Raw genomic sequence first — 27,739 nt, 5'->3', positions numbered from 1 at the left:
CCGGTTGCCATGGTAACCGGGGCAGACGCGCAATTGCAGAGCAGCGTGACGGCAGCGTTGAACAACAAGACGTGATTTACACATTAGGAATGCAATCCAAATGCACATTGACTCCAAACTGGACCGCAGTCAGTCTAACCATGATTCCATGTCGTCTCCCAACATGGATCCTCACAGTTTTAAGAGGGCTGATGGCAAATGGCCTGATCGTTGCTCTCTGCTTTCTGGCAGACGGCAGCAATGGCAGCGAGGGTGTGGAATGCTGGGAGGTTTTTCAAAGCAAAGGCAAGGTGTTGTTTTAAAAAGATGTGTTTAAGAAGGATAAATAATTATTGGAGGAATCCTGCCCCACAGAGCATCACGTGTTAAAATAAAGGATTCTGTGATGGAATAATACATAGAACTCTATGGAGCTGCAGAAGCTGTTGTCACTTTCAGATCTACCTGAAGTCTGTAAGCCCCTGCAGAGATAATAACCCCCCCCAACAGTGTGAAGGAGGCATCCTAAAGGGAGAACTGTGGCAGCTTGTCAAGGCTTATAGAAAAACCTCCTAAAAGCACATGTCACACACTTCCTCGGTGGCAAGATCTCACCTACAGCAGACGTGGATTATGACACCGAAAAGCATTCAAGTAAGGCGACCTCTCACACGCCGCACCGTTAACAGGAAGTGCTCCAGCCATGAGAGATTGCGTAATATGGCTTGTATTTTTAGAGGAATCACAAAGCTCACAGCATTTTTCATGTCTGTGCTGTTTGTTATGCAGACTTGTCGGGCTCAGCGTTCATCTGCGAGGGTATTTACAACAACTCTGCCAGTACTGTGAAATGCAAAATACGGCTTTGGCTTCCAGCTTCAAAATTTGATTACAGGCGTGAAGAAAGTGCAGAAATTGATTCACAAGTGGTAAAACTCCAGAGCCAAAGCGGCATTCACTGGACTGTGATATGAATTTTAAAGGAGGTAAATAACTTTATAAATATTTCTCGAACTTCTTCGGAACTCTTCATGCTAGGTATGGTAATTTATTTACTTGTTAGCTTTTTATCTCACGGAAAAGGCTCTGCAGTTTCTGCCTTGTTCTTGGATTCACTCATTTCCATTTTATCTCCCTTGTTTTTCAAAAGCTCTCCGTCCGGAGCTGCCGAACATGAGAAAGAGCAACTTTCTCATGCACAATCCACTGAGGAAAAAACGGTGTTACTTCTGATTCTTGCAGCAGGAAAGTGTGAAAAGCGCGGGTGTTGAGCAGAGAGGTGTCATTAGTCTTTTTATGCTGTCATAATCGTGTGATTCCTCCCCTCCAGCACTGGACGCTGGCTGAATGAGTTTAATAATAAGAGAACATCATTTGTAACACCTTCCATTAATGTGATAATATCCTTTTCAGTGTCTTAATGCTTAGAAAAATACATTCCTGACAAACTTTTTAAACTGCCAGAGTTTGGATTGCTATCAAAAAGATTTTTATTACTAAATTAAAATCACGAGACCTGATTTATTCACATACCTGGCCCGTATAAGCTACAGCTGATACAACAAGCGGCCGCCTGGAACTTCAAGAAATAACACTGCTAAATAAAGGAATAATGTGAATGTCAAAGTTAAGTATAAGTTCCGGGATAAGAGTCCTTTTTTCCCTCATTCCGGGACCCAACAGGAACTGGTAACAAAATGCATTTTAAACACAGGATGTTGCTGTTGAAGGAACATGATAAATGACATTTGAAGCTGCTCAGCTGATTCTACCACAGCCACACATCTGCAGAAACGCCTCAGCGAAAGTCTCCTATATACTCTGTAAATTACATACTTACTTAAACCATCCTAATTCCCCGAGCTTGTTAAACCCTTTTGAAGTATTGATGCTTTTCAGCTTCATTATTTCATGTCAATGTGTGAAGCAGTGTGGCGGGGGTGTGTGTGTGTGTGTGTGTGGGGGGGGGGGGTGTAAATGTGAGTTACAGCATCTGAGGCAACATCAGGGCAGGCAGCTGACATCTGTGCACGCTCAAAAATCATTCTAATGACACCCAACTGCCTCCTCATTGTAATTTTCAAGTGACCAGATGTGAGACTGCAGAGATGGGCTGTTTTCTCAGGAACACTGCAAAGTGCTCAGCGACAAAGGATCCATCTATCTGTTCCATCTACAGACAGACAGAAACACAGGACAGAAGCACTCTCGTGAGATATTTTTGCCAGTCTAATTGGTTTGGAGCTCTGCTTTTTCAGATTCACCCATGCGCAAATGGGTTGTTCTTTATTATGGAATTATGAACCAGAAGCATATAACATTTAGTGCCTTTAAGGGAGGTTGTGCCACCGTTGGCATCGACACAAACCAAGCTTGTTTTAGGAGGAATTCCGAATGAATCTCTGACATCAAAGAAAAGTGAGAAAATCTCATTACGTTTCTCATTTGGTCTCGGTGTCCGTGGTATCTGTATTTAATTCCTCCCAAATACCAGCATGTGCATCAGGCGGTTTTGGTGTCTGTCGCATTTTCATTATGAACAAGTTAACTGACCCATTCAAGCAGCGCCGAGCTGCCTTTTGTGGGGGGCCTGAGTAACACGAGTCGAGCTATCGGCAAAGGAAATCTCAGACACTAATCTCGCTCTTGCAAATAAAAAGCAGCCATCCACGTCCTCATTTTGCACGGCTTCAGCCAGGATGGAGACAATGATGAAAAGGGCACAGACACTACTGAAGGGACAGAACGTGAGTCGTCGGCCCAGATGGAGGACGTGATTCATGAATGGATTAATGACACATTTGTGTTCGTCACCACACACGTGTATTCTGTTACCAGCGTTTGTGGGGCTTTTGCAACAGAATATTGGTGTTCTGTTGATGTGTGGCCTCCTGAACTGTCAAAACTGACATGCAAGCTTGAGCAAAAACTTGGGAAAATGGGAACCAGAAAGGGAAGCAGCTCTCCCCATCAGTAGCCCTGCTGGAAATTCTGCTCCAAGCTTTCACATTTCTAACCACGCAGCTGCCTTGTGAGAGGCCACAGGAAGGCTGAAGGTCAGCAGCACGAGGCTTGTGTCAGTGAGCGCACAAATCTTAGGATGGACGCTCCATAAGCGCTGTCCTCTAAATCTTATGTGCTGAAGGTCATTGGAGCTGCATGGTCTGAGCTTCTGCCAAACATCACTGCCAACATAAAGGTCACAGATGCAGCATGAATACCACAAGAGTGTGTCCTTGCTAGTACAGTAAAGGAAACAGGTGAACCAACATGGAAACAAGTTTACTTGATTTGTTCAACTGCTTTTCGGCTGTGGATCAAAGCTTTAACCGGCACAGTGCAGTGATGATTCAGTGTCAAGGCGCCTCGAGATGACGGCAGGACTGGGGGTCAGTCGGGGTGTCAGAAGGGCAACCGCTCGCCCTCCTCCACACAGGTTAGCAACAATGTGCAAAGTCGGGAGTAAGTGGCAGATTGACTGCAGCAGGAAGCAGCTCACACAGCACAGGAACGTTCCAGTTTTCTCCAGTCCTCACTCACAGACTGCTGTCAGTCCTCGCTAGGTGCCTGACATGCTTTCACCTCAGCCGTTCCTGGCTGCCCCCATGCACCTACAGCAGAGCCGTACCATCTTTGCGCAATTAGGGCCAGTCGAAACGTGTTAGTGAGTGAAACCTGTCAGGGTAACGTACAACCTGCAAGAGGAAATGAACGTCTAATCTTGGCGCTTCAAAAGGAATGTCAAAGCCATAGAAAATGTATTATTTTAACTCCAAATTAACAAGTGGGAGATCAATTGGATTTTTAAGCTAACTCGCAGCCTCAAATTGAAATATGAGTCCGTCTCAAGGCTGCTGCTTAATGTGTGATGAATGATTTTGCTTTAAAAAAAAAAAAAAGTCTGGCAGACAAGCATGACAAATAATTAACTCAGAAGACATCATTTATACGATACTTGATATTTCATAAGCAGCATGCTGAGACCCGAGGGTGTAAAATGTTGTCCATTATCTAAATCTCATCTGACTGCTGTTGTCTTTTTAACTAATTTCCAAAGTCAGAGGTGCAGCAGCTGAGGGAACGTCAAGTAGCTGACAGCTACTCTCTGATGATGTCACCTGGGTTATATAAGTGGAGATTCACATACGTAGATGCATCACAAATGGGGGCGCTGGGTTACAAGCCTGATTATTTAATGGACCGTTTTCTGTTTTTAGGGAATAACACAAAATAATGCATGACAACACTCAGATTAGTTTGAGTTGTTGTGAATAAGAAAAGAGGAAAGGACAGCGGGTTGAAATGCGATGAAGTTTATTTTAGGTTTGGAAAGTCCCCGTGATGGAGATGAATGCTGCAGGTTACTTGGAGCACGATCGGTCCAGCTCCGCCAGCACAGCCACGTCCCTGGGCTGCTCATTCCAGACACTTTGGTCTGAAACATGCACCGGCGGCCTGCTGCAGGGGGGTTTGTAGGGCTCTGGCACGGCTCCTGCTGCTCCTCCTGGACCTGCTGCCGGGTTGATGTGCTCTTCTGGCCCTGTCTGGATCTCCTCCTGTACTGGCCAGTCTCAGGGGTAAACATGGCATCATCCCATCTGTTATTTTATCTGGAGTTAACTAATGAGTCAACTATTCAAAATATAAGCTACTTTGAAAAGAAACCTACATACAGCACAAACACTTTTGTGCTTGATAAGTACTTTGTTAAGAAGAGGGGAAAGAAACAGACCTTTTATCCGTCTTCCTTAAAATGTAGTAATTAGCTGATTATTGGATCCCTTAAAAGATAGGAGAGAGTGCATCTCCATTAGCGGACTCAATATTAATTGAAGACAGGGATAATGTTATTAGAACATATGCGTGTTTTTCTATCGCGCACAGCATGAAAACAATAGACGAGCTTATTTAAACCACATCATGTAGGAGGATTGTGAGTCTTGGTCTGCATGTTGTGCAAATACGAAGCAATGAGTCAACGCTCAGATGCTCATAACGCGCTGTAGGTGACAGTGAAATCAATACAGAGCAAGCAGGCAGATGTCTGTGTTCACTTTGAAGGGTACTGGGGGCGGCTGCCCCGCGTGCACTCACTTTAATGTTGGCAACTTTAAAAAGCATGTATTTCCCTTCCAGCGCTATGAAGGAGGCTAATTGCAAAAAGACGTCCCCCCCCCCAACAACCGACTGCTGCAGGCCCGACCCCGCGGGAAGAGCAGATACGTGCGCTGGGATTTGCCAACGGTGGTTTTTGTGGGAAGAAGTTGATATTTTGGGACATTTCGCATAAATCGGATTAAGACGTAAGTGACATGTTTACAGGGGAAATTATGGCATCTGTTTGATTGGAACGTAGGGAAGAAAGCCAACATTTACAGTCCAAGTGATGGTAAATTCACTGCAAGCAGGAAAGTAATTTTCTGATGCTGAAAACTGCCACCATAACAAAGCTGAATGGAGACTCTTACTTTAATGTATAAACATGACATCATTAGTATAGATGTAGTAGGACGGTGCAGCCGAGCGCATCAGAGATCCCATAAATAAAGAACATGCTGTTTGTGTGTCGCTCACCTAAATTGTATCTGTGACAGCGAGTGCGCTGTACACGTGCACAGTTTAGGAAGAAGAAAAGGAATGATCACATGAATGTTTCACAGCTACCGCAGGAAGTGGTAAATGCAGCTCTTCCTTTCCCTCTTTTATGTACAGAGGAGTGACAGATTCGTTGCAAGATAGCCAGGTCCCCATAGATTTTCCACTTAATTACTAGAGTGGATTAAAATTAGAAGTGTGTGCGTGCGTGCGTGTGTGTGCGTGTGTGTGTGTGAGACAACAAAGCCTGTGGACAGCATATGTGGAGTACTCATCTGCTCTGCTTCTTCGCTTTAATGAGTTCCTACATCACACACCTTTTTGTCCCGTTCACTCATAGCGATGACACATGCGGGGAGTCAGAGCGTGAGGTGAGCCAGACGAGCTCCTCCGGGGACGTGGCGGCGCTCACTCCGTTGCGAGTAACACTTCTTGACGTTGCTGCTAGAAGAACGGACATTTTAGGGGAGACGCTCTAAAGTCCAGAGGGGTTGGCCTGTTATCTTATGTGCTTAACAAAATGCCAACCTGGCTGGCCGGGGTCGTGTTGCTGCACTTTTCTGCAGGGAATTGTAAAGATCTGTGCTTCATAGTGTTGAGAATTGTCTTTATCTTGTTGTTATGTGTTTCACCATATGTTCCTGTCTTCCCTTAGAAGTTAGGCAAGGTAGACTAAATGTAATTAAGAACAGAGACATTTGCAGGATTGTTGTTTGATCTACTGTTATCTCAGGAGCCAGTCAGGCAGGGGGTGTCAAACACTCATTGTAAACAGGACATCAGGGGGGTTGATGATGATCACATTTGCATGAAGAATGGGATCTGGCCTGGGAAAACAATGGAAGAGAAGAACTCTACCAACACCAAAGGGACTGGAGGAAGAGGACGGGGACATCTCAGCGGGGGATTGCATGGACATTGTGAATTTGCATGTGTGTGACTATAAAGGACTGGGCCAAGGGATAGTTAGCTTGTCAGACTTCGTGCCCTGACAATTAACTTTGTTGTTGCTAGGGTTATGAACTGGCCCGGAGCTCTGTAATATTTGTATCTGGAATTGATTCTATTGTTAAATACATTTTGAAATTGGTACTTTACTTCTCGAAGTCTTCATTCAACGAACACGCGGATCGGCAGCTACATACAGGAGGTATTGCGATCCAACAATAGCTAAAACTGATACTTGCAATGCCACAGGCTCTAATGTAAATGAAGCCATACCTGATGGAAGTGCGCGGTGGAAAGTCACTCGTTGTGATAATGAACTCTATAATTAAAAAGGGCCCTCGTGCTCTAGTTGCAGTGAATCGCTGTTCTGCCCACGCAGGAGCCACCACAGTCCCAAAAACTTTAATTTTGGATCATCATAAGACCTCATTATGCATTAACTGTGTATGCAAATGTGTTTTGTTGAGGGCAGCATATTCTGCACCACACACACACACACACACACACACACACACACACACACACACACACACCCTTTGGTTTTTGCCTCCTTCCCCTGCTCCAAAAAAGAGATACTCTTCTTTGTGTGTGCCGCAGCATCCTCATTATTTTAGCTCAAATGCTGGTGGGAAATTCAAGCCGTACTCCATCTAAAGTCATCAAATAAATTGTTCGGTAACTCTGTTTGTGCTTGCGTTCTGACCCCTGTCCTATTATTTCAGAAGCCGTTATTTCAACAGTAGATAACAAGGGCAAAGGCAGCCGGGGGGGGGGGTTATAACAGTCATTCATACGCTCGGCTACAACTTTTTCATTTCAGAATTATTTATTTTTCACAGTCATGCGACCTTAGAGCGAGGTATGTTTGTGCTTCAAAGCCCACAAAATTCTAGATCACCTGTGTGAGGAAGTAATATTGTTATATATTGTTAGAATTAGCCATATGGAGTATGATAGACTGTTTTTATTCACAAAGTGACTTTTTTTTTCTCTACTTGCACAGCTGTTTGTTTGATAATAGCCACAAAGGTTTCAGTTGCAGACGTCTGGATCTTTCCACGATATAAAAGCACTTCATTACAAAAACGATGCGACACAGTAGCACGGCCACCCGTGCAAGATGTGCCATTGAATTCGAGGTAGAAAAACGTAACCACTGATGACTGATTTGACACACACTGCGAGAGAGTTCAGCTCGGGGGGGGGGGTGCTCGCAAACAGGTAGGAAGTGACCACATCCTGGTTTCTATTGAAATAAGAAGAGTGATGAGTGATGGAGTGAAGAGTGATGGAGCATGTCTGAGGAAATCTTGAAAAGTGCATTTTTCCCGATGCCGAGTGTCCTTTTCAGGTCGTCTGACTGACAGACCCTCGACTCTGAGAGAGACTCCATTATCTACACATCAGGTCTTTGAAGTGACACTACAAAGTCCACAAGTAGCTGTCGAAAACCAGGTCGGCTCTGAGAAAAGGGTGTCATGAACCCAATGAACATGAAGTAAAAACAGTGGACACGCACGACATGATGAGCTCATCTAAAGTGTTCAGCTAAAATGTGAAAAACCTGGCAAGTGGGGGAGGTTTAGGATTTTTTTTTTAAGGATCAAACACTTCCATGAATGGAAACTGCATTTTTATATAATTTTCCATCTGTCTCCTTTCTCTTGGCATCAGCATTTTGTAAAGAAAAGTGTGAAATATTTAAGGGGCTCCCATTTAATTTTGTAAGAGGAGCGACTGGGAAGCCACCAGTGAAGTCGTTCATCTTGGCACAAAGTATCCGCATCTCTGTGTTACAAATGGGTCTGGGATATACACAGATGAGACCCTGCGCAATAAAACATATTTTAATTAATTTACTAATATACAGACACATTTTCGCTGCATGTCTCTTTTAAAAAAAGGTCCGGGTGGGAAGGGGGGGGTTGTTGAGTGTGTTTACATCTTCTTTACTCCATTATCCCACCATCAATCCAGAGCTGAGGCGGGACAAAACATTGACTTTACGTGTCGACTTGAATAGCCCATCAAATTCACTCTGTGTTTTATCTCTAAAAATAGAATGACTGAGTCACACACACAGGAGTGATTTTGCTGTCTCCAGATTTTGCAGGCATACAATTGAGCCTCCCAACGAGGACTCCCATTCTGTCAGTTTTTGTCTCGTCTAAAGGTTCCGTGTGCAGCCATTCAGCACCAGGCGCACAAACACAGGGTATCCTCCAACTCAGGGTCTCCAGTATCCCGGTTTACACCTTAAGGGCTTCGTGGACGCCGACGGCAGACAGCCGGCGGTTGATGTTACGATAGCGGCAACGCAGAAGGTCACGATAAGTTGACCGCAGGTCCCGATTGAAGAAGGCATAGATGAAGGGGTTCATTAAGGAGTTAGCGTAGCCTAGCCACAACAGCGTGCGTTCCAGCCAGAAGGGCACGCAGCTACACTCTACCCCACAGATGAACGGCCGGGCGGTGGTCAGGATGAAGAACGGCAGCCAGCAAAAGCCAAACACCCCCACCATAACCCCCAGTGTCGTTGCTGCTTTCTGCTCCCGCTTGAAGATAGATATGTTCCTGCGCTCGCGGTTCAGGAGGCGGGACAACGCGGCGCACTCTTCTGCCACTCCGGCAGGCTTCAGGCCCTGCATTCGCAGCGCCTCATTAGCCTCCGTTTCTAGGCGCTCGCGGCGGGAGAACTCGATGAAGCGGTGCTTGGCGCCGCTCTTGCGGGCTGCCTTGAAAATCTTGTAGTACATGACCAGCATGACCAGCATAGGAATGTAGAAGGCTACCGCCGTGGAGTAGATGGTGTAGCCAAAATCTTGACTGATGAGGCACACACCTGCCTTGTGGACGTTCTTGGCCCAGCCGCAGAAGGGCGGCAGGGTGATGGAGGCTGACACCAGCCACACCCCCAGGATCATCTTCGCCATCAACTGACCATTTTGTCGTGCTGGGTAGGTGAGGGGCCGCGTGATGCCCAGATATCTGTGGAAAGGCAAAAAGAAAAGGATTAACTTCTAGGCAGGTATATAATGTAAAGTGGCTCATTTTCATATTTGACATTCGGTATTGACCCCGTTATCGCTGCTTAATAAGTGAATGTTGTCTTCTATGGTGACAATGACCAGTTTCACAGAACGGTCTTGATCTGAGCTTCTTCTTTTGCTTTGGAAAAGTTGGCAGGTTCTCATGTGGGAATAAATCAAACAGGCAGCTCAATGATATCAAACACCATCTGGAGGAGTCCCAAAAAATTAACATAAAATGAGCCAGCTCTGATTTGTATAGAAAAGTGGGAAAATAGCCACAAAATGATAAATCTGTGTCTACATCTCTGTTCTGGTTTAATGCCCAGACGCTTCATGAGCATCAAATGCATCATTGACAAAAGCTGCAACTTTTTCTACTCTTTTTTTTTTCTCCCGGCAGTATTTCAGAATTTCACTCCATCTCAACGAAAAGGCAGCGGTCGCCCGCTCGCCTCGCCATCCATCAGTGATGCCATAAGCACCCTGGTCATCACACCCAGTCAGCCTGAGTGGGTTCCACTTCATCAGCAGCTTAGATAGAGAGCTTACACGAGCCAAAGCCCAACTACAGCTCGGGCATTTATTAAGGTTTTACAGAACTTTGCAAAGTACAGAAGTGCTAATCGAGGGCAGCCTTTTAAGGACAGGCGCGGACACAACAAGTAACCACAAAAATGGATTTGTCAGCAGTTCTTCCCTCGTTCGAGGACCTGGGTGAAATTAAATAGACTATTTTGTTATCATGTTTCAGGCAACGTCTCATACAAAAGCTTCATTTTGGGTGTTTCCTGAGCTTCCCTTGGCCCAGGTTACTTACAGTGGGGGAACGTTATGTAATAACAATAATTTTTGTTCATCCACCAACCAATCCCTCAAGACCTCTCTTCTTGCTGGCCTATTACCCTCGCTGGCATGTGCAGTACATTAGCTTTACAAGAGCAGAGGAAAAGATCCCGGCAAGCAATGTCACGAAGATACAAGGCAGATGCTGAGATGGGTGGACCACCGGCTGTGGGAATTTAGAATAAATAATGGAAACACAGTAAATGCATTATTCATGCATAACAAAGGTGGCTGTGCTGCTTATTTGTGAGGATGGCGTGTCTGGCTCATCCAGAAATAAATCTCACGTTCTGTGCATCCAGTCCCTATAGCTGTGTTTCTTTCTTCATTGTGAAGACAAACAGAAACATAAACGCGTTTAATACTCCAAGTGGAGCAGCTGTGAGTGGCTGTGGGATGTCTGCTTGCTCTTGGCGCATTTTGACATTAAGGGATTAAAGATAATGAGCCATTATTCTGTACATTGAGTTATGACAACATCCAGCTAATGGTGAGAGTGCACAGCAAAAATAGCAGAACACTAAAACTGACAGCAAACATGAGATAACATGAGGATGGGCCTCTTAATTTCTTTTTTCTAGCTTGATGGTTCTGCACCTTATCAGTAAGGAATCAGTCGTAGTGGTGAAGATCACGCGCGTCACGTCGGAATTAAACTCCACACTCAATTTCCTAGGTACCTTTGAGGAAAACACAAACTACTTTGACACAAAAACGTAACCCTGAATATGAATCTGTCAGCAAATGAGCCAAAATGGTTTCCAAATTTCCTGCACGTCCTCCTCTTCACTTCTGAGTGATTCTAATTGGCAGCAGCTGCTGAGCTCAGTTGCTTCACCTGTTTGGACACAAACACACACAAGAAGTTTAAAGAGCTCCGAGTCCATCCGAATGTTTGATTTAAGAAATGTTAAGAGTTTGGAGCCTTTTTTAAGCAGTTTCATTTCCCAGGAGGATCAGTTGTTTGGTGTCTCCAAGACAATCGGGAAGAAAACACAAAGTGTTCATCTGGTCAGATTAGCTACTAATCCTGAACGAATCAAATCAATCTTTATTTATATTGCGTCTTTTACAATCAAAATTGTTTCAAGGTGCTTTCCAGAATCCCAGAGCCTGACCCCAGACAAGCAACAGTGGCAAGGAAAAACTCCTCTTTAACAGGAAGAAACCTTGAGCAGGACCAGGCTCATGTAGGGGGACCCTCCTGCTGATGGCCGGCTGGGTAAAGAGAGGAGAGAGGAGAGGAGAGGAGAGGAGAGGAGAGGAGAGGAGAGGAGAGGAGAGGAGAGGAGAGGAGAGGAGAGGAGAGGAGGGGCACAGAGCACAGAGTACAGAAACACACACAAAATACACTATTTATACAGCGGGTTAGCGGGGCCAGAGGTCATCATGCAGCTCCGAAGCCGGCGATACCTGTAAATGAATACAGAAGAGGGGGGGGGGGAGAGAAGCAGAAAAACTACACAATAATCAGCATAGCTAGCCTGCTTGATGAGGAGGAGGAAAGGAGAGGAAAGGAGAGGAGAGGAGAGGAAACCATGACCCAGTGGGGTGACAGAGGCCTGTCAGGTGATCATGTTTCTGGACCCCGGCAGCCTTGGCCTATAGCAGCATAGCTAAGATGTGACCTAATGATTAGACGACCCCCTAAGTATGATAATCTGTCTATGATAGTAACTGGAACTGCAGAATTAGTAACATTAAGCTTTTTCAAAGAGGTAGGTTTTAAGTCTGATCTTAAAAGTAGAGATGGAGTCAGCCTCCCATACCTGGACAGGGAGCTGGTTCCATAGCAGGGGGGCCTGGTAGCTGAATGCTCGGCCCCCCCATTCTACTCCTAGAGACTCTGGGAACCACAAGTAGACCAGCATTCTGAGAGTGGAGCGGTCTATTGGGCTGGTAAGGTGTCACTAGCTCCTCCAGGTAGGATGGAGCTAGGCCTCTGAGGACCTTGTAGGTCAAAAGAAGGGTTTTAAAAATTATTCTAAATTTAACGGGCAGCCAATGAAGAGACGCCAGTACAGGAGTTATGTGATCTCTTTTGTCAATACCTGTCAGAACTCTGGCTGCAGCATTTTGGATCAGGTGGAGGCTTCTTAAAGAGTTGTTTGGACACCCTGATAATAAAGAATTACAATAGTCCAGCCTGGAAGTAACAAATGCATGGACTAACTTTTCAGCATCATGCCGCGTCAGTAGTTTCCTGATCTTTGTGATGTTTCTCAAGTGAAAAAAGGCACTTCTAGAGACTGTTTTAATGTGTGAGTTAAAGGAGAGATTTTGGTCAAAAGTTACTCCTAGATTCCTCACAGAGAGACTAGATGTTAATGAGATACCATCTAGTGATAATGTGATCTAATCTATCCCTGAGAGGTTCAGGACCAAACACCATGACCTCAGTTTTTCCTCACTTAAGGAGAAGGAAATTTGAAGACATCCAGGACTTTATGTCTTTAAGACAGGTCTGAAGCTTCACTAACTGCTCTGTCTCCTCTGGTTTCATGGATAAATAAAGCTGAGTGAAATGAAAATTTATCAATGAAAATTTATCCCATGCTGCCGAATAATGTTCCCTAAGGGAAGCATGTACAATGTGAAGAGGATTGGTCCAATTACAGAACCTTGAGGAACTCCATGGCTAACCCTACTGTATGAAGAGGGAACGCCATGGACATGAGCAAACTGGTATCTATCAGATGAATATGATCTAAACCAGTCTAGTGCTGTCCCTTTAATCCCAATCACATGTTCTAGTCTATGTAACAGGATGCTGTGATCAACTGTATCAAAAGCAGCACTAGAGATCCAGCAGAACCAGCATAGAAACCAGCCCATGATCTGAAGCTATAAGAAGATCATTAGTAACTTTATTAAGTGCTGTTTCTTTGCTGTGGTGAGCTCTAAAGCCTGACTGAAACAACTCAAACAGGCTGTTTCTCTGCAGTTACTCCAGTAACTGAGTCACCACCACCTTCTCAAGAATTTTAGAGATAAAAGGAAGGTTGGATATCGGCCTATAATTTGCTAACACATCGGGATCCAGTGATGTTTTTTAAAGCAACGGCTTAATCACTGCCATGAATCCAACAAATCCAGCCCCCTCCTGTTAAGATTGCTTTAAATATACAACAATGGTTCATAAATTCCATGTGGAGCATGATTTTTTTTTCACCGTTCAGCTTCAAATATCTGTTAACTACTTCCTGAAACACTTAACAAAAACAGCTGAAGCACATAATTGCATGAATATTCAACTACTTCGGTGACACACACGGTGACGGTGAAGTGTTTCTCTCATCTCTGGAGGATGTGGAGCAGATACTCTCAGCAGCAGCAGTCATTTGGGACTGGGAGGCCAGAGACAAATATTGAACCCGACCTAATGGAGAGTTCCATTACCCCTGCGGGGCTGCCAGGTAGGGCACAATCAAGTAAACAATTTTCAGCTTTGAAACTCTGTAACCGGCTCTGCGGTGAGCACCAGTCATCAGTCATCTCCAAAAGCACCTCTCAAGCCCTTTATATCTGAGGGAGGATGTACGGTGAAATATTTACCATGCCGAAATAGCTTTGGGCAGAAGAGGGGTACTTTTAGAATGGGCTCGCTCTCTCAAAAAAAAGTCACTGAGAAATCTACGGGTCTGTGAATTCAAGTTTTGCCAAAAAAACTTTGCAGAAGAATCCATTAAAATGTCCTGTCCTCCTGCACTTGAGGGGAGGCTATAAACAGTCTCCTCTTGAAGAGATAAGGGCCTTTTGTGCAGCGTGCCTGCTTTTGATCTTCCAACCTGGCTGCATTTACTTCAGGCACAGTTGCTCTGCTCTTAAACAGAATTAGTTATTTCATTATGTAAAATAAATGAATGTAAATACAAAAATGTAAAATAATAGCCATCTCAACTATGAGCATTCCCAATGGTGGGATTCTCCAGAACGAGGAAACCGTTCCTCCAGGAATGCCCCGACCGTCTCCCCATTGGGGGAACCCCCACAGCACACGTGACTCAGAGATCGTTCCTCTCAGAACAGCCCGCATACGACACCAGCTCGGCTGTAGTTTTCCTTCTCGTGAGAAAGTGATCTCATCTGACCTGTTTAAAGTCAGTGCAAGTTTGTGGTGAATAAGTAAACAGCATCATTGGAGGTTGCTGGTTTTATTTTGTATCTCATTTTGACTCTTACGTAAATGCAACTGACTCATGCCTGAATAGACGCACTTCTTCCCTCACATTTCTTCTTATACCTGCACAGCTGCCAGGTTAGGTCAGACTGATGTCAAACAGCCTGCGAATAGCCATCAGAGCTAAGTTTAGCCACGGAGACCACGGAGGAATGTTTGTGAATCACAATTGTGTCTGGCGACCACTAAACCACCGTTTGTACAGTTTGTGCGTCACAGATTTGAGTGAGCATCATAGAGCATCACTTTATATAGTTTTCAGTATGTTTCCAGTCATCTCATGGCAATCTCTGCTCAGCCCTTACGTTTTTTGAGCTGCAGCCATCTGACCAGCAGAGACTGGAGCATGGTACGAGTGAGGGGCTGATATTCGCACAGCTATTTGCAGGATGGGGAGCTTATGTTGGGGGGGAAAAAAACACTTTAGAATTCCATCACACTCATTATTTAACACCGCTCCCTTTCAGCTCCTTCGCCAGAGTCAGCATCCCAACAGACTTCTGGAAATCTGAACCTTCACACTCCAATAACAGCAGCCATGAGAGATCCTCTCTGTGCTCTCATGTCCCTCTTGTACCGTACATTACCCTGGTCTTTGTGTCCATTTGAAAGCTCATGGAGAGAGACTGAGAAGTAAAAGATAAAGGTTTTGTACTTTTTGTCTTTCAAATATCCATAGATGTCAGAAGATTGCTGAGATCTTTCTGTGTGGTTTTCAGTAACTTCCTCAGAGCCTTAGGCTACTGTTGCACCAGCTGATTGCTGTCTACTTTTTATGCATGTAGCCTTTTTTCCCTGTCAGTCCTTCAATAGGCTTCCATTATCATGAATGATTTGTGATGTGTGTAGCTTCCAGACCTCTACAGGCTTCTGTTTGCAGGAATATTACATGCAGGGGCCACAAAGACGTTCTCATTTGCATGTCCCACGTCACATCTAAGTGCCTTTACTGCACACAGTGACACGTTTGCTGTGTTCAGCGTCCCCCTAACAGCTCGGCTATTTTAGCGCGCTGGCAAAGCTGTCAGATTTTAATGAGTTGTGCTGATCCTCACTTCACTGTTAGACAAGTCTGTTAGGCAGGCGAAGAAGTGCCGGAGAGTCCATCATCCTCTCCCTTTCCCATCATGGTGCTGCGAGAGCACGAGTGTGAAGAGCCCCTCCATCGTTGCCACCTTCCTTCGGAGCCGTCACCAGCCCCCCTGACTCTCACACTCCTACTAAGGCCACCTTCAAAAAATTGAATAAGCTTCAAGGAGGTCTGAGATGCGTGGAAGGAATATAATTCTTCAATAGCCCCTGCTCTGCTGCTGACATTTTAGGGGGAAAAAGTTTGTAATTTTGTTGCCAAGGATACAACCGGCATCTCCTCGCGTCAGTCGAATCAGTTTTCTTCCAATTTGGCGTCTCACCGGCGGTTCGTATATCTGGGGAAACGGGACGGACCATTATGTGCCATCATGCGGTGGCTCAACAAATGTGACAGGACAGCAGAGGAGGAAATATATCCCATTTGTTCTTCAGGAACTACAGCCTGTGTGTAACATCCAGCAGAACACTGAGACTTTTATCACCTTTTATTTTGGGGAACTGAAAATATCAACAATATTTCATGAAAAGAAAAGATGAAAATGTAAAGCTCATTCATTGACAAAATCCTGGTATTTTTACACACTGCATAAATATTATCTGTCTGTTAAATGTTAGTATGATAAGAATATAGAAGCCCACAGTCACTCCCATATAGGCAAATATATTTTAGTTGAGACAAATTGTGCTTTGTACTTTACAAAAATAAACAATTTAACATCTGCTAAGTTGAAAGTCCCACTAAGGCTATAGAAGCTTTGTATTGTGCCAGATAGGTTAAAATATCAGCTGAATGCAGCCAAATGTTTTAAATGTGCAAGTCAAATTGAATAGTTTAATGCAAGTGACCTTAAACTTTGTGTGTTTGAAAGGTCACAGGTCGGGTCACAGTTGCAGGAAAATATACAATGAATTAATTCAGTCTTTTACTGAGAAATATTATTGTTGAAACCGGTTTAAGAAAGGTGAATGTGATGTTCTATTCTAATTTGATCAGACACTCCAAGGTTGTACCAATAAAATCAGACAGATGGACGTGATTGTCGACGAGAAAGTCAATTCACTTTAAAGTAATTTTGCACCAAATGACCACATCAGGACTTCAGACACAGACATGTAAGTTTATGCGCACAAGCGGAGAATCTTCATCGCTTATCTACACAGCGAGGGCTGAGACAGAGACTGAATATTGTGTAAATTCAGAATTTCACTTCGCATTTTTCATTTTGGCCTCCCTGAAGGGTCCCTAAAGCCGCGAGCACCATTTCTCCCACGCGTCAGCAACGTGAAAAGACATGATGATTTTCTGCTTTGTTACATTAGAATGATCTGGGAAATATATTATTTAATCTTCACCCACAATAACAAGTAAACTCAGCAGAATCCAAAAATATAGATACTTGGGTACACGAGCTTTGTGGTTTTATATTATTTATGGTTGTTAGTCAACAAGGTTAGAAAGGAAAAGCCTAAAAATAATTTTAGGCCCTTATGCATATTTTATTGAGTTGACTTCCTGAATGCATTAGCTTAGCGTTATAAGTTATTTTAATATTTTAATGCTGTCTTAAATATGGTCCTTCCTATCCTCATTTGAGCTCATATATGTGTATTTTCCTTCACATACACGATTCGTGTGATGACATTGCCCCACGGTGTCACCATCTGTCTGTCGTGCGGCATCATTTGAAAGAAATGAGCTAAATTGCTGCTGTAGGTGAATAAACACAGCTGTGAAAACAAGGTAATGATCCTGATAATCTGGTGGAATAAAGGTCAGTGTTGCATTTCCAGAGCAGTGCGCATAATCAGGGGCAAACAAGAGCCCACATAAACAGCGCATCCAGCTTCATCTGGGCCAAAGCATTATTTTCAGCAGTCCACAATAGTGGATGGGGCATGAAAAATCAACTTTTAATCACCAAATCTTTAATCTTATAAGATTTTTGGGGGATGGTTAATGTGAGAAAGTCCCCCATCTGTGCCTGTCAGATCGTTTCCCTCACAGTCGCACACTCTACCACAGAAGCTGAGCTGCAGAAAAGTCCTTTACCTCAAATTAGGAGAAAAGCACAGACGTGCCTTAACCTTGCTGTGACACGGAGTAAATATAGTGCACACTCTCCCATCTCACTGGGTCTACTTCCATGCACACATCCTCACAGACACTCCCACACAATCCACACTGCTGCACCGCTCCTGGCTAGGAAGCTAATCTTTTTTTTTTAGCTTCCTAATTCTGAGAATAGTACGGTACATCTTTTTCTTGTTGATATTGATGCAAACCATGTTTTATTAACTGTTCGCATTACCATCTATTTTGATCATTTTATATTGTTTTTACATGTAAATGAGTGAGAATAGCTGTATAAAGTGTATTTTTTGCTATTTCAGAGTTGATAAATGAACCTTGTTAATTCACATCAGTGTAGCTTAATCACCAGAAATAACAACAGCGTCAACAACTAAGCAATAATTGATTGAGTGATGAATGAATCAATCATTCGTTTTCTGTTGAACCCTAACAGGAGTCTCAGGAGGTGCTGGGGTAAAGCGCTCCAAAGTTTCAGACAGGACTGCACTCACAGGCACTTTAAAGCATGCAAGAATGGCTGCAGCGCTGGTCCGTGACCCAGTTCTGGTGGTCACATCCAAGGTTCTGTGTCTTGCCCAAGGGAAGTTTCCTTCATTTTTTTATCACAAACTTCATTAAGTACCAAAAAAAAAAAAAAATTGCCGCCATGGAAGTGTAAAATTAAAACTTGTTTTCATCTCAAAAATCTCATTGCACAACTTCCTCTTGTGTAACAATGAAACAAAAGTTTCCATCTAACTAACACTGGTGCTACAAACAGCAATGCTTTTCTATATGAACAAACAGTTCCTTATTTTTCCATGGGAGTGGACGCCAGATTGGATCCACCTTTTGGAGTCAGTAATGTGAACACATGTCCTCCAGCAGCTGTGTGCGTTCTGCTGAGAAATGCTCCAATACTCGAATTCCATTCCATATCGATACGCCAAAAGAGCAAGCAAAGATAAGGAAGAAGTACAGCTGGCTCTTATTTCTGCTCTAGCTTGATGCTAAATCATAGAACCGCAAATACTAAAGCTGGAGATATAAATATTCAAGGCATATTATCAAGGATTCACAAGATGATGGATCTCTCCGCTGCTTCATTATACAAAAAATTATCCTCAGCGTTTGGTAAAAGCTTGGTGGCCCTTTGTTTCAATCTTGATGAATAATGAACCATCTACCAAACACAAAGCGTGATTCATGCCACACTACTGTCACTCAGCTCTTTGCTGTTTTCTCCTCGCTGCCTCTGGAGATTGCTGGCTAAATAGACTGACAGGCAGGGCCAAACAAAATAAACCTCATCTCTGAATTTTGACTGCTCAGTTTCAAAATGTACAGGGAAGGTGACATATAATGCAGCTCTTCAGGAACTTGCATCATAACGCTGTTAACTCCAGCTCCATAAAGTAAAGCAGGAACGTCAACTTAGTATAGTATAGTAAACCCACTCGACGGCGCATAAAAATCATGAACTCGCGCTTCCTGGAAGCCTTTTGATCTGTCAATACTACACTCCACAATTCAGACATGGTGCAGAGCTGCTGCTCACAGAGATTTCACTGACTTCACGAATCTGAGTTAAGTGGCTCTCTGCAGGGGCAGCCAATAAATCAGCCAAATAAATCAAATCACAGGGCGCGTGCCAGTGAAAAGTGAATCTCTGCGCTGTTTAAACACAAATAGGCGTCTCGTCAATTCTAAACAGGCTCCTTGTTAAAGCACGGATGCAGCAGTGGTGTCACTGACACCATGAGAACAGCGTAGCTACAGCGATGAACCCTGTGCCACAGCCTGACATGAACTTCCTCAATAATGCAACGGCAGTCTGCGACCGCCCGAGAGGCATATGTTTTCACGTTTCTGTTTCGTTTCCCACTGTTGAAAAATGATGGGTCCACAAATACTTGCATCCGTACGCCCCGGCATCAGAAAGACTGTTTGATGGGTCAAAATGTAAGACAAAGAAACCACAAAGAATTCAGTCTTGCGAAGAGAGCAGCACAAAGGGGAGCAGTCAATCTGAGGGATGAAGACAGAAACAGAGAAAGGTGGCGGTGCTTTTAGCTAAGGTCACTGTTGTTTGGGGTTTAACGGCAGCAGGATGCACCACTCTTCAGGCCAATTTGTGTACAAGCACAAGAGCGAAGAAGCACCGCGTCTGAGCGCCACAGAAACCCATGATGCAGAGCAGTTCACACCACGACACAACTTTGAAGCCCACCCCCTCCTGAAACAGGATGTGAAAGCGCAACGTCGGTTGTCGGAGTGAATTTTCATAGAAAAATGACACAATAAAGCACAACAGGTGAAGCAAAGTTGAAAAGGGCAGAACACCCTATACAGCACCCGTCAATTGTTGCCGTAGTAACTTTTAAGCAACACACACCAAACATTTGTCTGCATCGCCTGTAGAGTGACTCAAATTTTAATAAAGCTTATTTTAAATGGAAAAGATCCATGAGCCAAACTGCAAATCTACATTAGGATATTTTACCTATGCATGAAAATCCAGCGCAATAATCCTCCAAACTACTCACCTCTGGTTGTCACTGCCAGAGAGATTGCATATATTTCAGCTAAAACAGGGTTAAAGAATAACCGTGACATGAATGATGAGCCGCCGCATTAAATTTGTTCTTTGATTTTCTGCTCTGCTTGGAGCCGTTGCTCCACATGGGACCCAATCTGATCACGAAACCCGAGGATTCCGGTTCCTCCTCATGTGCTGCTGCATTAGAAGTCAAACAGGGTGGAAGCAAAGCTGTGGCTGATAATAGGAGCAACATTCATCGACGATTTAACTTAATGGTGCAGGTTTGCTTGAGTAATGATTGAGCTGAAACATGTTTGCATCTCAAAACCCCTGAAATATAGAACTCTGTGTAAAATGGATGGATCACAGGATTGAACAAATCACTGTAGGATGCTGTTTAGTATGGAAACACACTTCCCGCCTTCCCTCGTGAGCACAAGCGGCCTTTGATGTGTTCACACTGGCCTATCTATCAGGGAGACGCCCAACCCTCCACGCTTCAGCGAGGTGGCCGAGCAGTTGGGATGCGGGCGGCGCCTGTGGGAACGGAGCCAGGCGTCACATCGGATTACCTGAGGCTGCATCACCCAGGTGGAATGCTGCGACCCCCCAGCTAGGACAGCCTCTCTTGGGACAATCATATGCACCACCCTCGCAGAGGAGGGAGGGCGGGTCAACGCGGGGGCTGCTTGAGAAAATCAGCTCATCGGTGACATACCAGTAGGCAGCGCTGATGTGAAAGCTGTGGCTAATCCCGCCGCCATCCACAGGCGGGAGCAGCAGCGAGATTTTTGGACGAAAATCCCCAGCAGAAGCTTAAAGGTTTGATCACACCTACACTTTGTTTCCTTTCCAGCAGAACTTTAGCAGGAAAGTTTACTCGGTTTTCATGTTACATGATGCACTTCTTGACCTAAATCCAACATATCAAAGCAGGTTATTCTTGATCTGCTGCAGTTTTAGCTCTGTCTGCCGCTCCACAATCCTTCCACTGTTCCTTTAATGCTGGCTTTTTCTTTTCTTTTTGGAGATGTCTGAGAAGAACTGGTGAAAAGGACAACCTACTCTTCCCACAGTTGTGAATAAATCATTCATATTTGAGATTTGAATTATTTAACATACAGCACATTACTCACTGATGGTAAAAAAAAGAAAGAGATCTTTAGTTTTAGGCAAGTTCTTCAGGAAGTGCATGCTGGGATATTGCGTCAAAAAGGAGAAATCGAATGAAACAGACGTGCACAAACAGCCCTGATTTTCAGACGACACTGCTGTGAAGGTTGGGTCGAGGTGTAAGTGTGTCAAAGGTTCAGTTTGCTGCATTTAAGTCTCACTTATGGAGGATGGAGAAGATGAATGGGTAGTGAACCATAAGCAACACTTCCTGGCTGCAAATCAGCATTTGCACCCACGGTAAAAAATCAATACAATAGCGGAAGTCTGCGGTTGACAGGACTGATGACCTTTTCTGCTTCTGCAAATCTGTGAGGAATGACTGCAAAGCTAATGTTTACCTGAGACGAGTACAGAAGATAAAACGCTTGTGTTGCTGATGTAAACTGTTGACCCAAAAACCAACTTTAAAGAAAATCCAGGTTTTACGGAAGCAAAACTCATTATTTTGCTTTGTAAATATGTGAATGAATATGTGTGAATATCTGAACATTATGCCCATTTTTGAACACGTAATTTTTGATTTTTTTATATACTAACAACACTAAACAGTATAACTTTGAAAAACTGTATATCATTATGTTTTAATTGTGAATACGTTAAGGCTCATCAGATATATTGCTATTGGGCCCTCACCAAAGTTATTTCTTATGATTACATCAAACCTTTTGTGTAGGTTTACGACTAAAAATTCTTTCCAGCATGGTCGGAACATAAAAAACATTTTGTTGAATGAACTACCTTATTAACTATTTAGATTCTCAGATAAATAAAGAGAGAGTTTAAAAATATTTACACATTTCTTGTAAAGACCTCTCCAGGCAAAATGCTAACTTTCTATTTATTTAATTAAATGAGACGTTGAAGCTGTTTTACTCTGAAGTCCTGGAAAATGACGAGGATGAGCCATTCCTGATCCAGGCAGGGGTGAGTTTATGTCATGTGTCTTTTTAAGAATTTAGAATCAGAAATGTTAGAAAAGAAGACATGCTCTCCTCTTTTTCTGGTGGCTTTATCCATATTTGGTCTCTCTTTTAAATATTTAAAATGCCTCAGAGTAAACAGTTTAGCCAGTAAACTATTGCACAACATGACCCACGGATGTTGACCCACGGATGGATGGATGGATGGATGGATGGATGGATGGATGGATGGATGGATGGATGGATGGATGGATGGATGGATGGATGGATGGATTAGCAAAGCCCCCAAATGCAGCTTTCAATTAACACACAACCTATAAGAATTGTATTAAAACTCTACACTTCTGGGAAACAAGAAAATCAATAATTTGTGTTATGCTGTCATCAATCATAATATAACAAAATATATTTGTGTTGAGCGCAGTGACACGAAAGTACAAAACTGAACAACGACTCATTTAACAGCTCCACTGTGTAATTGATGTGGGACCAGCATATCCTTGTGGCAAAGAGGAGCTTTATTTGTAAATCTCAGTATAACTTCATCCATGTGAATCTAAATGTGAAGTAAATTTAATATGTAATATTTAGGTTCCAACAGTGAGAGCTGGCAGCTTGTTTTAGCTGAAGAAGCTAAAATTTAAAAAAACAAAAACAAAAAAAAAAACCCACCCACGTGGTTTAAAGGGAGACTCTCAGGACTCTTGCTAAGGTGGATGGAGAATTCAGTAAAGTTGTTCTCCAGCAGGACGTTAGCAGCATCTGTCACATCCTGTCAACTCCCAGCAAGGTCAAGAATCCACTGGCCCCATATACAGTGGGTGGTCGCTGCGTCCACAAACGTATTGGCATAACCTATAGCCGCTTCCCCATGGAGATCTGGCAGATCATCATCCCCAGAACTCCCAGTTGTCATCATCCACAAGCAAAGCTGTGCTTAGCCTGAGCTTCCCTTAATTCATTTGTCCTTGCATGGGACTCTCCAATTACAGGATCTTGCTCCCGCTAATCAAGTGTCTAACTGGCAATTTGTGACTCTGTTGAATCAGATTTATTATGCCACTTGTGATCATGTGTCAAATATCCTCTATTAATTCATTACAACAGGCCTGGTTTGTAAAATCAAGGTTAAAACAGTTAAGGGCAGCCTGTCCGTAAAGCAAAATGCCCTCAGCTGCCCTTCGTAACCTCCACCCCATAACCTCCACTAAAATAAAAATCTTTTCCTATTGATGGTGGCAAAAAAAAAAGTCTCTTTGTAAAGGCACTTCAGAGCAATGGGTTATTGGTTTTTCTGACCTAATGTCTGACCCCTGGTGACAGGCTGCAGGGGAAGAATAAGCCACGCCCCCTTTACATATTTCACTTCCTGGTTAGGGGTTAGGGTTAGGGGTTTGGGATTAACTTTAAATATCCATCTAACAAAGTCCCTTTATCCACCCCCCCCCCCCATTCCTGAGAATGAGTATTAGTGTTATCTACTCCACACAGATAATCATGATTGTGTCACTTAATTAAAGTCAAAAAGTTAAAAAGTTCATCCTGACTCTTGTTTGCTTTGTAATTAGAGTCTTTAGAGTTTTACAGTAGCTTTTAATTGGATTCCTTTTACTGCTATTTCATTTTGGTTAAAGCTTCATTTAATTTTCAGACCTGTTGTCTAAATTAAGTGGTTACATTATCTTTTCTTATGCCTTTTAACCCATTTTAACACTACACTATAAGCACACATAATGACCCTCGCTTCACCCACAACTAATCCATTTACCTTCAAACCCTGCAGCCTAAAACATTGAGGCTTCTATCAGACATACAGCTGACCGGCTGCCTCATCACAGTAGGACAGCCATGATCTACTTCTTTTAATAATGCCGTTGGCTCTCTTGTATTTAGCTCCGTGGGCTCAGCACATCCACTAAATCTACAGTTGTACGAGAGGATAACATTGCTTCAGTGGGGAACTGGTGGTTACTGAGGCAGAACACTGATCTCATGACTTGTATTTGGTTGTGGATCGTACTGGGAGCAGTGGACCTCTCTCATTTGTCTCAAGCTATCAGGATCATTTGCTAATACAAAACCCAAAAGAGCAGGGATGCGGAGGATGGGCTGCAGGGGCTTCACGTAGTGCCAAAATTGAAGCAACTCATGTAAAAAGAGGACATGCTGGAGCTTGCTTTCATAAATAATTTTCCAACACTGTTGATATAAAACAGCAAGGTGGCAGTGAGTCAGAGCAGACCCAAGCAGAAAGTACAATTTGCAACTCCTGTGTAATAAATGGGTTTGAATGTAATGGAGACATAATCAGGAGCAGATCATGTCAAATGAAGTTTGTCTGACCTGGTCTACAGATCCTACAGACACATCACCTCTAATTCTAATTGTTTGCATTATCTGACTGCTAATTTTCTGCTTCATGGGTTTCAGGCATGCTAATACCCTCTATTAGGCCATTCCTTTAAATGAGTTATCCCATGTGCTGTGTACCATAAAGCAGTCCTTCCTTATTTCCTGCCTAATTCTGAAGCCATTTCAAAGATTCAAACAGATGGTTTGAATATTCAGAATGCATCTGGAAACTCACCTGTCCACGCTGATCACGCACAGGGTCATGATGGAGGCCGTGCAGCACATTACATCCATCCCGATGAATATGTTGCAGAATACCTCTCCAAAAAGCCATTTGCCCCCGGTGAGATCGGTGACTATCACAAAGGGCATCACAACTATGGCCACTGACAGGTCCGCCACGGCCAGGGACACCAGAAGGTAGTTGGAAGGCTGTCTCAGTTTCTTCACCACACTCACTGCGATCACCACAAGCGTGTTCCCCATCACCGTCACCGCCGTGATGATCGCCAGCATCACCCCGATAAAGATCTTCTGCGGGCGCCCGAAATCCAATAGCTGCTCCCCGCATGACTCGTTCCACATGCTCGTGGGACTGATGGTGACCAGGACGGTGTAAAGACGCTGCAGAGTGCCATTTAGAACTTCGGAAATATCCTCCTTCTTGTTAAAAGTGTGCTCGATTCTCGAAGTATTGAACATCACGACAGCGTTATCTCAAGAGCAATGCGAAGGGCGCCTCGCCAGTGCCAATTACGCGCATGTTTGGATTCGTGCAAGCCGCGCTCGGCTCCCCGTCAGCGGTTTGAGATGGATTATATTCCCAATGAACCACATCAGAGACACCAACAATTCACTGACGCTGTTCACCGAGTTCTATTTAGAAAGCAGTCCAGGAAGTGCGATAGGTGCGCGCTTCATCCCTGAAGAAAAAGCAACTTCCATAAAGAGAGGGAGACGATAAAAGTTACAGGTCTGACGCGAAGCAGCAGCTCCAAATGTGGGACTCGTTTCACTTAAAGGGCAAACGTGGTCTGCTCAGGGAGTTGCGTTGCGCAAACCGCACCTATCCGTGTGACGCATAACTGGAGACGCGCTGGAGTGGCGCGACGCCGCTTCCGAATCCGAATAATTCACTCTCTTTGCGCACGAGCAGAAAGTATTCCCCCCCGTACCTCCCACAACGACATCGAAATAGCCTGCGTGCTATTTAATTCTGTAAAGTTGAATTCTATTGATAGAATTTTATTTTTTCCATCTCTATTGTCTGCACTGGCCGAACACGTGAACAAACACAACCGAATCACTTCAGCACCAGAATCCCTTCAAGTTCAACTGAATAAAATCATTTATAGTTTTAATGATGCCTAAAAGAGGTGGTCTGTGATCTAAATATACATTATGCAATTCCCACAAGCCTCTTTAATGTGAAGAGACTGCAGCCATTTTGTCATCAATCCAAACAAGGAAAATTATTCTTTATAAATACATCACAGCAATAACGTTATTTGACAGAAACCACGTGTTTATATACTATTGTGTACTTTTTAGTTGTGATTTTTGTTGTCCAGAATGAAATCAAGCATTGCCAATGATTCTGAAAAAGAGTGACACCATATGGGAAAGTCTCTCTTAACATGGCCCCTTGCAGGCCACAACAGCTGGGTCCCCACCCACCCCCAGGCTTTGGAAGGACCCTGTATGTGCTTTTTTTTTTTTTTTTTCCCTACCCCACAATCTCTCAGCCTGCCTTCACTGAGCCATCACACATCAGCCACCACAGCCGTGGCCTTTACCTCGCATTACCTACTGGCCTCTGACAGACAGGCTTGTAATGACTGTCACATCAGATTAACGCCAGTGACCAGTGCCAGTGAGAGCTCCTGCTGTCACTAAGATCTGGTCTTTTCTACCAAAACTGATCACAGAAGCATCAGAGGAGACGGGTCTGGGTTCCAAGGTGGAAAGCCTCGGAGATGAATGCTCGGGGCTTATGCAAAGCACCCAGCGAGGGTCTTGTCTGAGGGGTTAAATAGGTTTGGATTACTGCTCCCTGACAGCAATGATGAGAATCAGTGAGATAACAAATGATTCTGCAGAACCTTCAAATAATCCTTTCCTGGAGGAATGGAGGATCGTTCCCCTATTTCCAATTCAAATGGAATTAATCAAGTCACCATTTATTACTCACTCTGAACTCACAGAATGGACCCGGCCCAGGCTGTCATCTACCAGCCTTTTTCTGTTAACTTTTCATTTTTCAATCAGTCACAGTTAATACAAAATAATACTTTTACCTGCTTGCTGGGCAAAGAGGCTTTAACATGGTTAATGACATATTTCTGGAATTAAGGTGAATGATTTTTCTTTTATTATTTCAGTCTTCATTTGCAAACTGAGGCAAAACAGCTATAAAACTGAAACTTTATACGAAGGAATGCTTGAACCAAGCAGAAAATGCAAAGACGATGCCTTGATGATAGTTTTGAATGTTGGATTGACAACATAGCAACACCTTTTAGAATAAACAATCTAAATAATGTGGACCCACAAGTGGAGATGGTAGAGACAAACGTTAGACAGGACAGCATGAACTAGTAACTAGAAAATGAGACAGTTTCATTATAATGTCAGGTTTTACATATTACTGTGGTTGCTTCCAACATTTTGCTGTTTCTTCTTCCTTTCCAACAAGAAGACTCCTGAGGTGAGGCCCAATGATTCATTGTCTAATTTGAACCAATTTGTAAAAAGGACTTCAAAATGAGAACTTGATTGATCCCCCTTGCTGTCATTGTCCTCTGTGGCCTGTCAGGATGTGAGGCTGAGTCATTCCTGCTCACAGGCCGCCGCAGCAGCTGTAAATAGGCCGAAAATCCAAAATGTTAAAGATGCGGGCTGCTACCAGCTTTGACCTGTGATTACATCAGCGTGTCAATCATCTTTTTGACAGTTAAATGTCAGAGTCCACTGCCAACAGCTGCCCTCGGGTCTGATCCACACATGCTG

The 27,739-nt window shown here is 43.7% G+C and overlaps 1 protein-coding gene across 1 annotated transcript; it reads right to left on the bottom strand.

Annotated features, from left to right (window-relative positions):
• Positions 1-6,751: 6,751 nt before the first annotated feature.
• On the bottom strand, positions 6,752-25,839 carry htr7c (5-hydroxytryptamine (serotonin) receptor 7c). The gene is made up of 2 exons (XM_003974698.3): positions 24,966-25,839; positions 6,752-9,510 (listed from the first exon to the last, which is right to left on the bottom strand). Exons 1-2 carry the CDS (start codon positions 25,430-25,432, stop codon positions 8,772-8,774), a joined length of 1,206 nt encoding a protein of 401 aa, XP_003974747.1. The 5' UTR covers positions 25,433-25,839; the 3' UTR covers positions 6,752-8,771.
• Positions 25,840-27,739: the final 1,900 nt, after the last annotated feature.

Source organism: Takifugu rubripes, chromosome 21 (assembly GCF_901000725.2).
Source record: "Takifugu rubripes chromosome 21, fTakRub1.2, whole genome shotgun sequence".
In the NCBI taxonomy this organism is placed as follows: Eukaryota; Metazoa; Chordata; class Actinopteri; order Tetraodontiformes; family Tetraodontidae; genus Takifugu; species Takifugu rubripes.
Note: the sequence above shows the minus strand (reverse complement) of the source record. Positions and strands in the feature narration are given on the sequence as shown.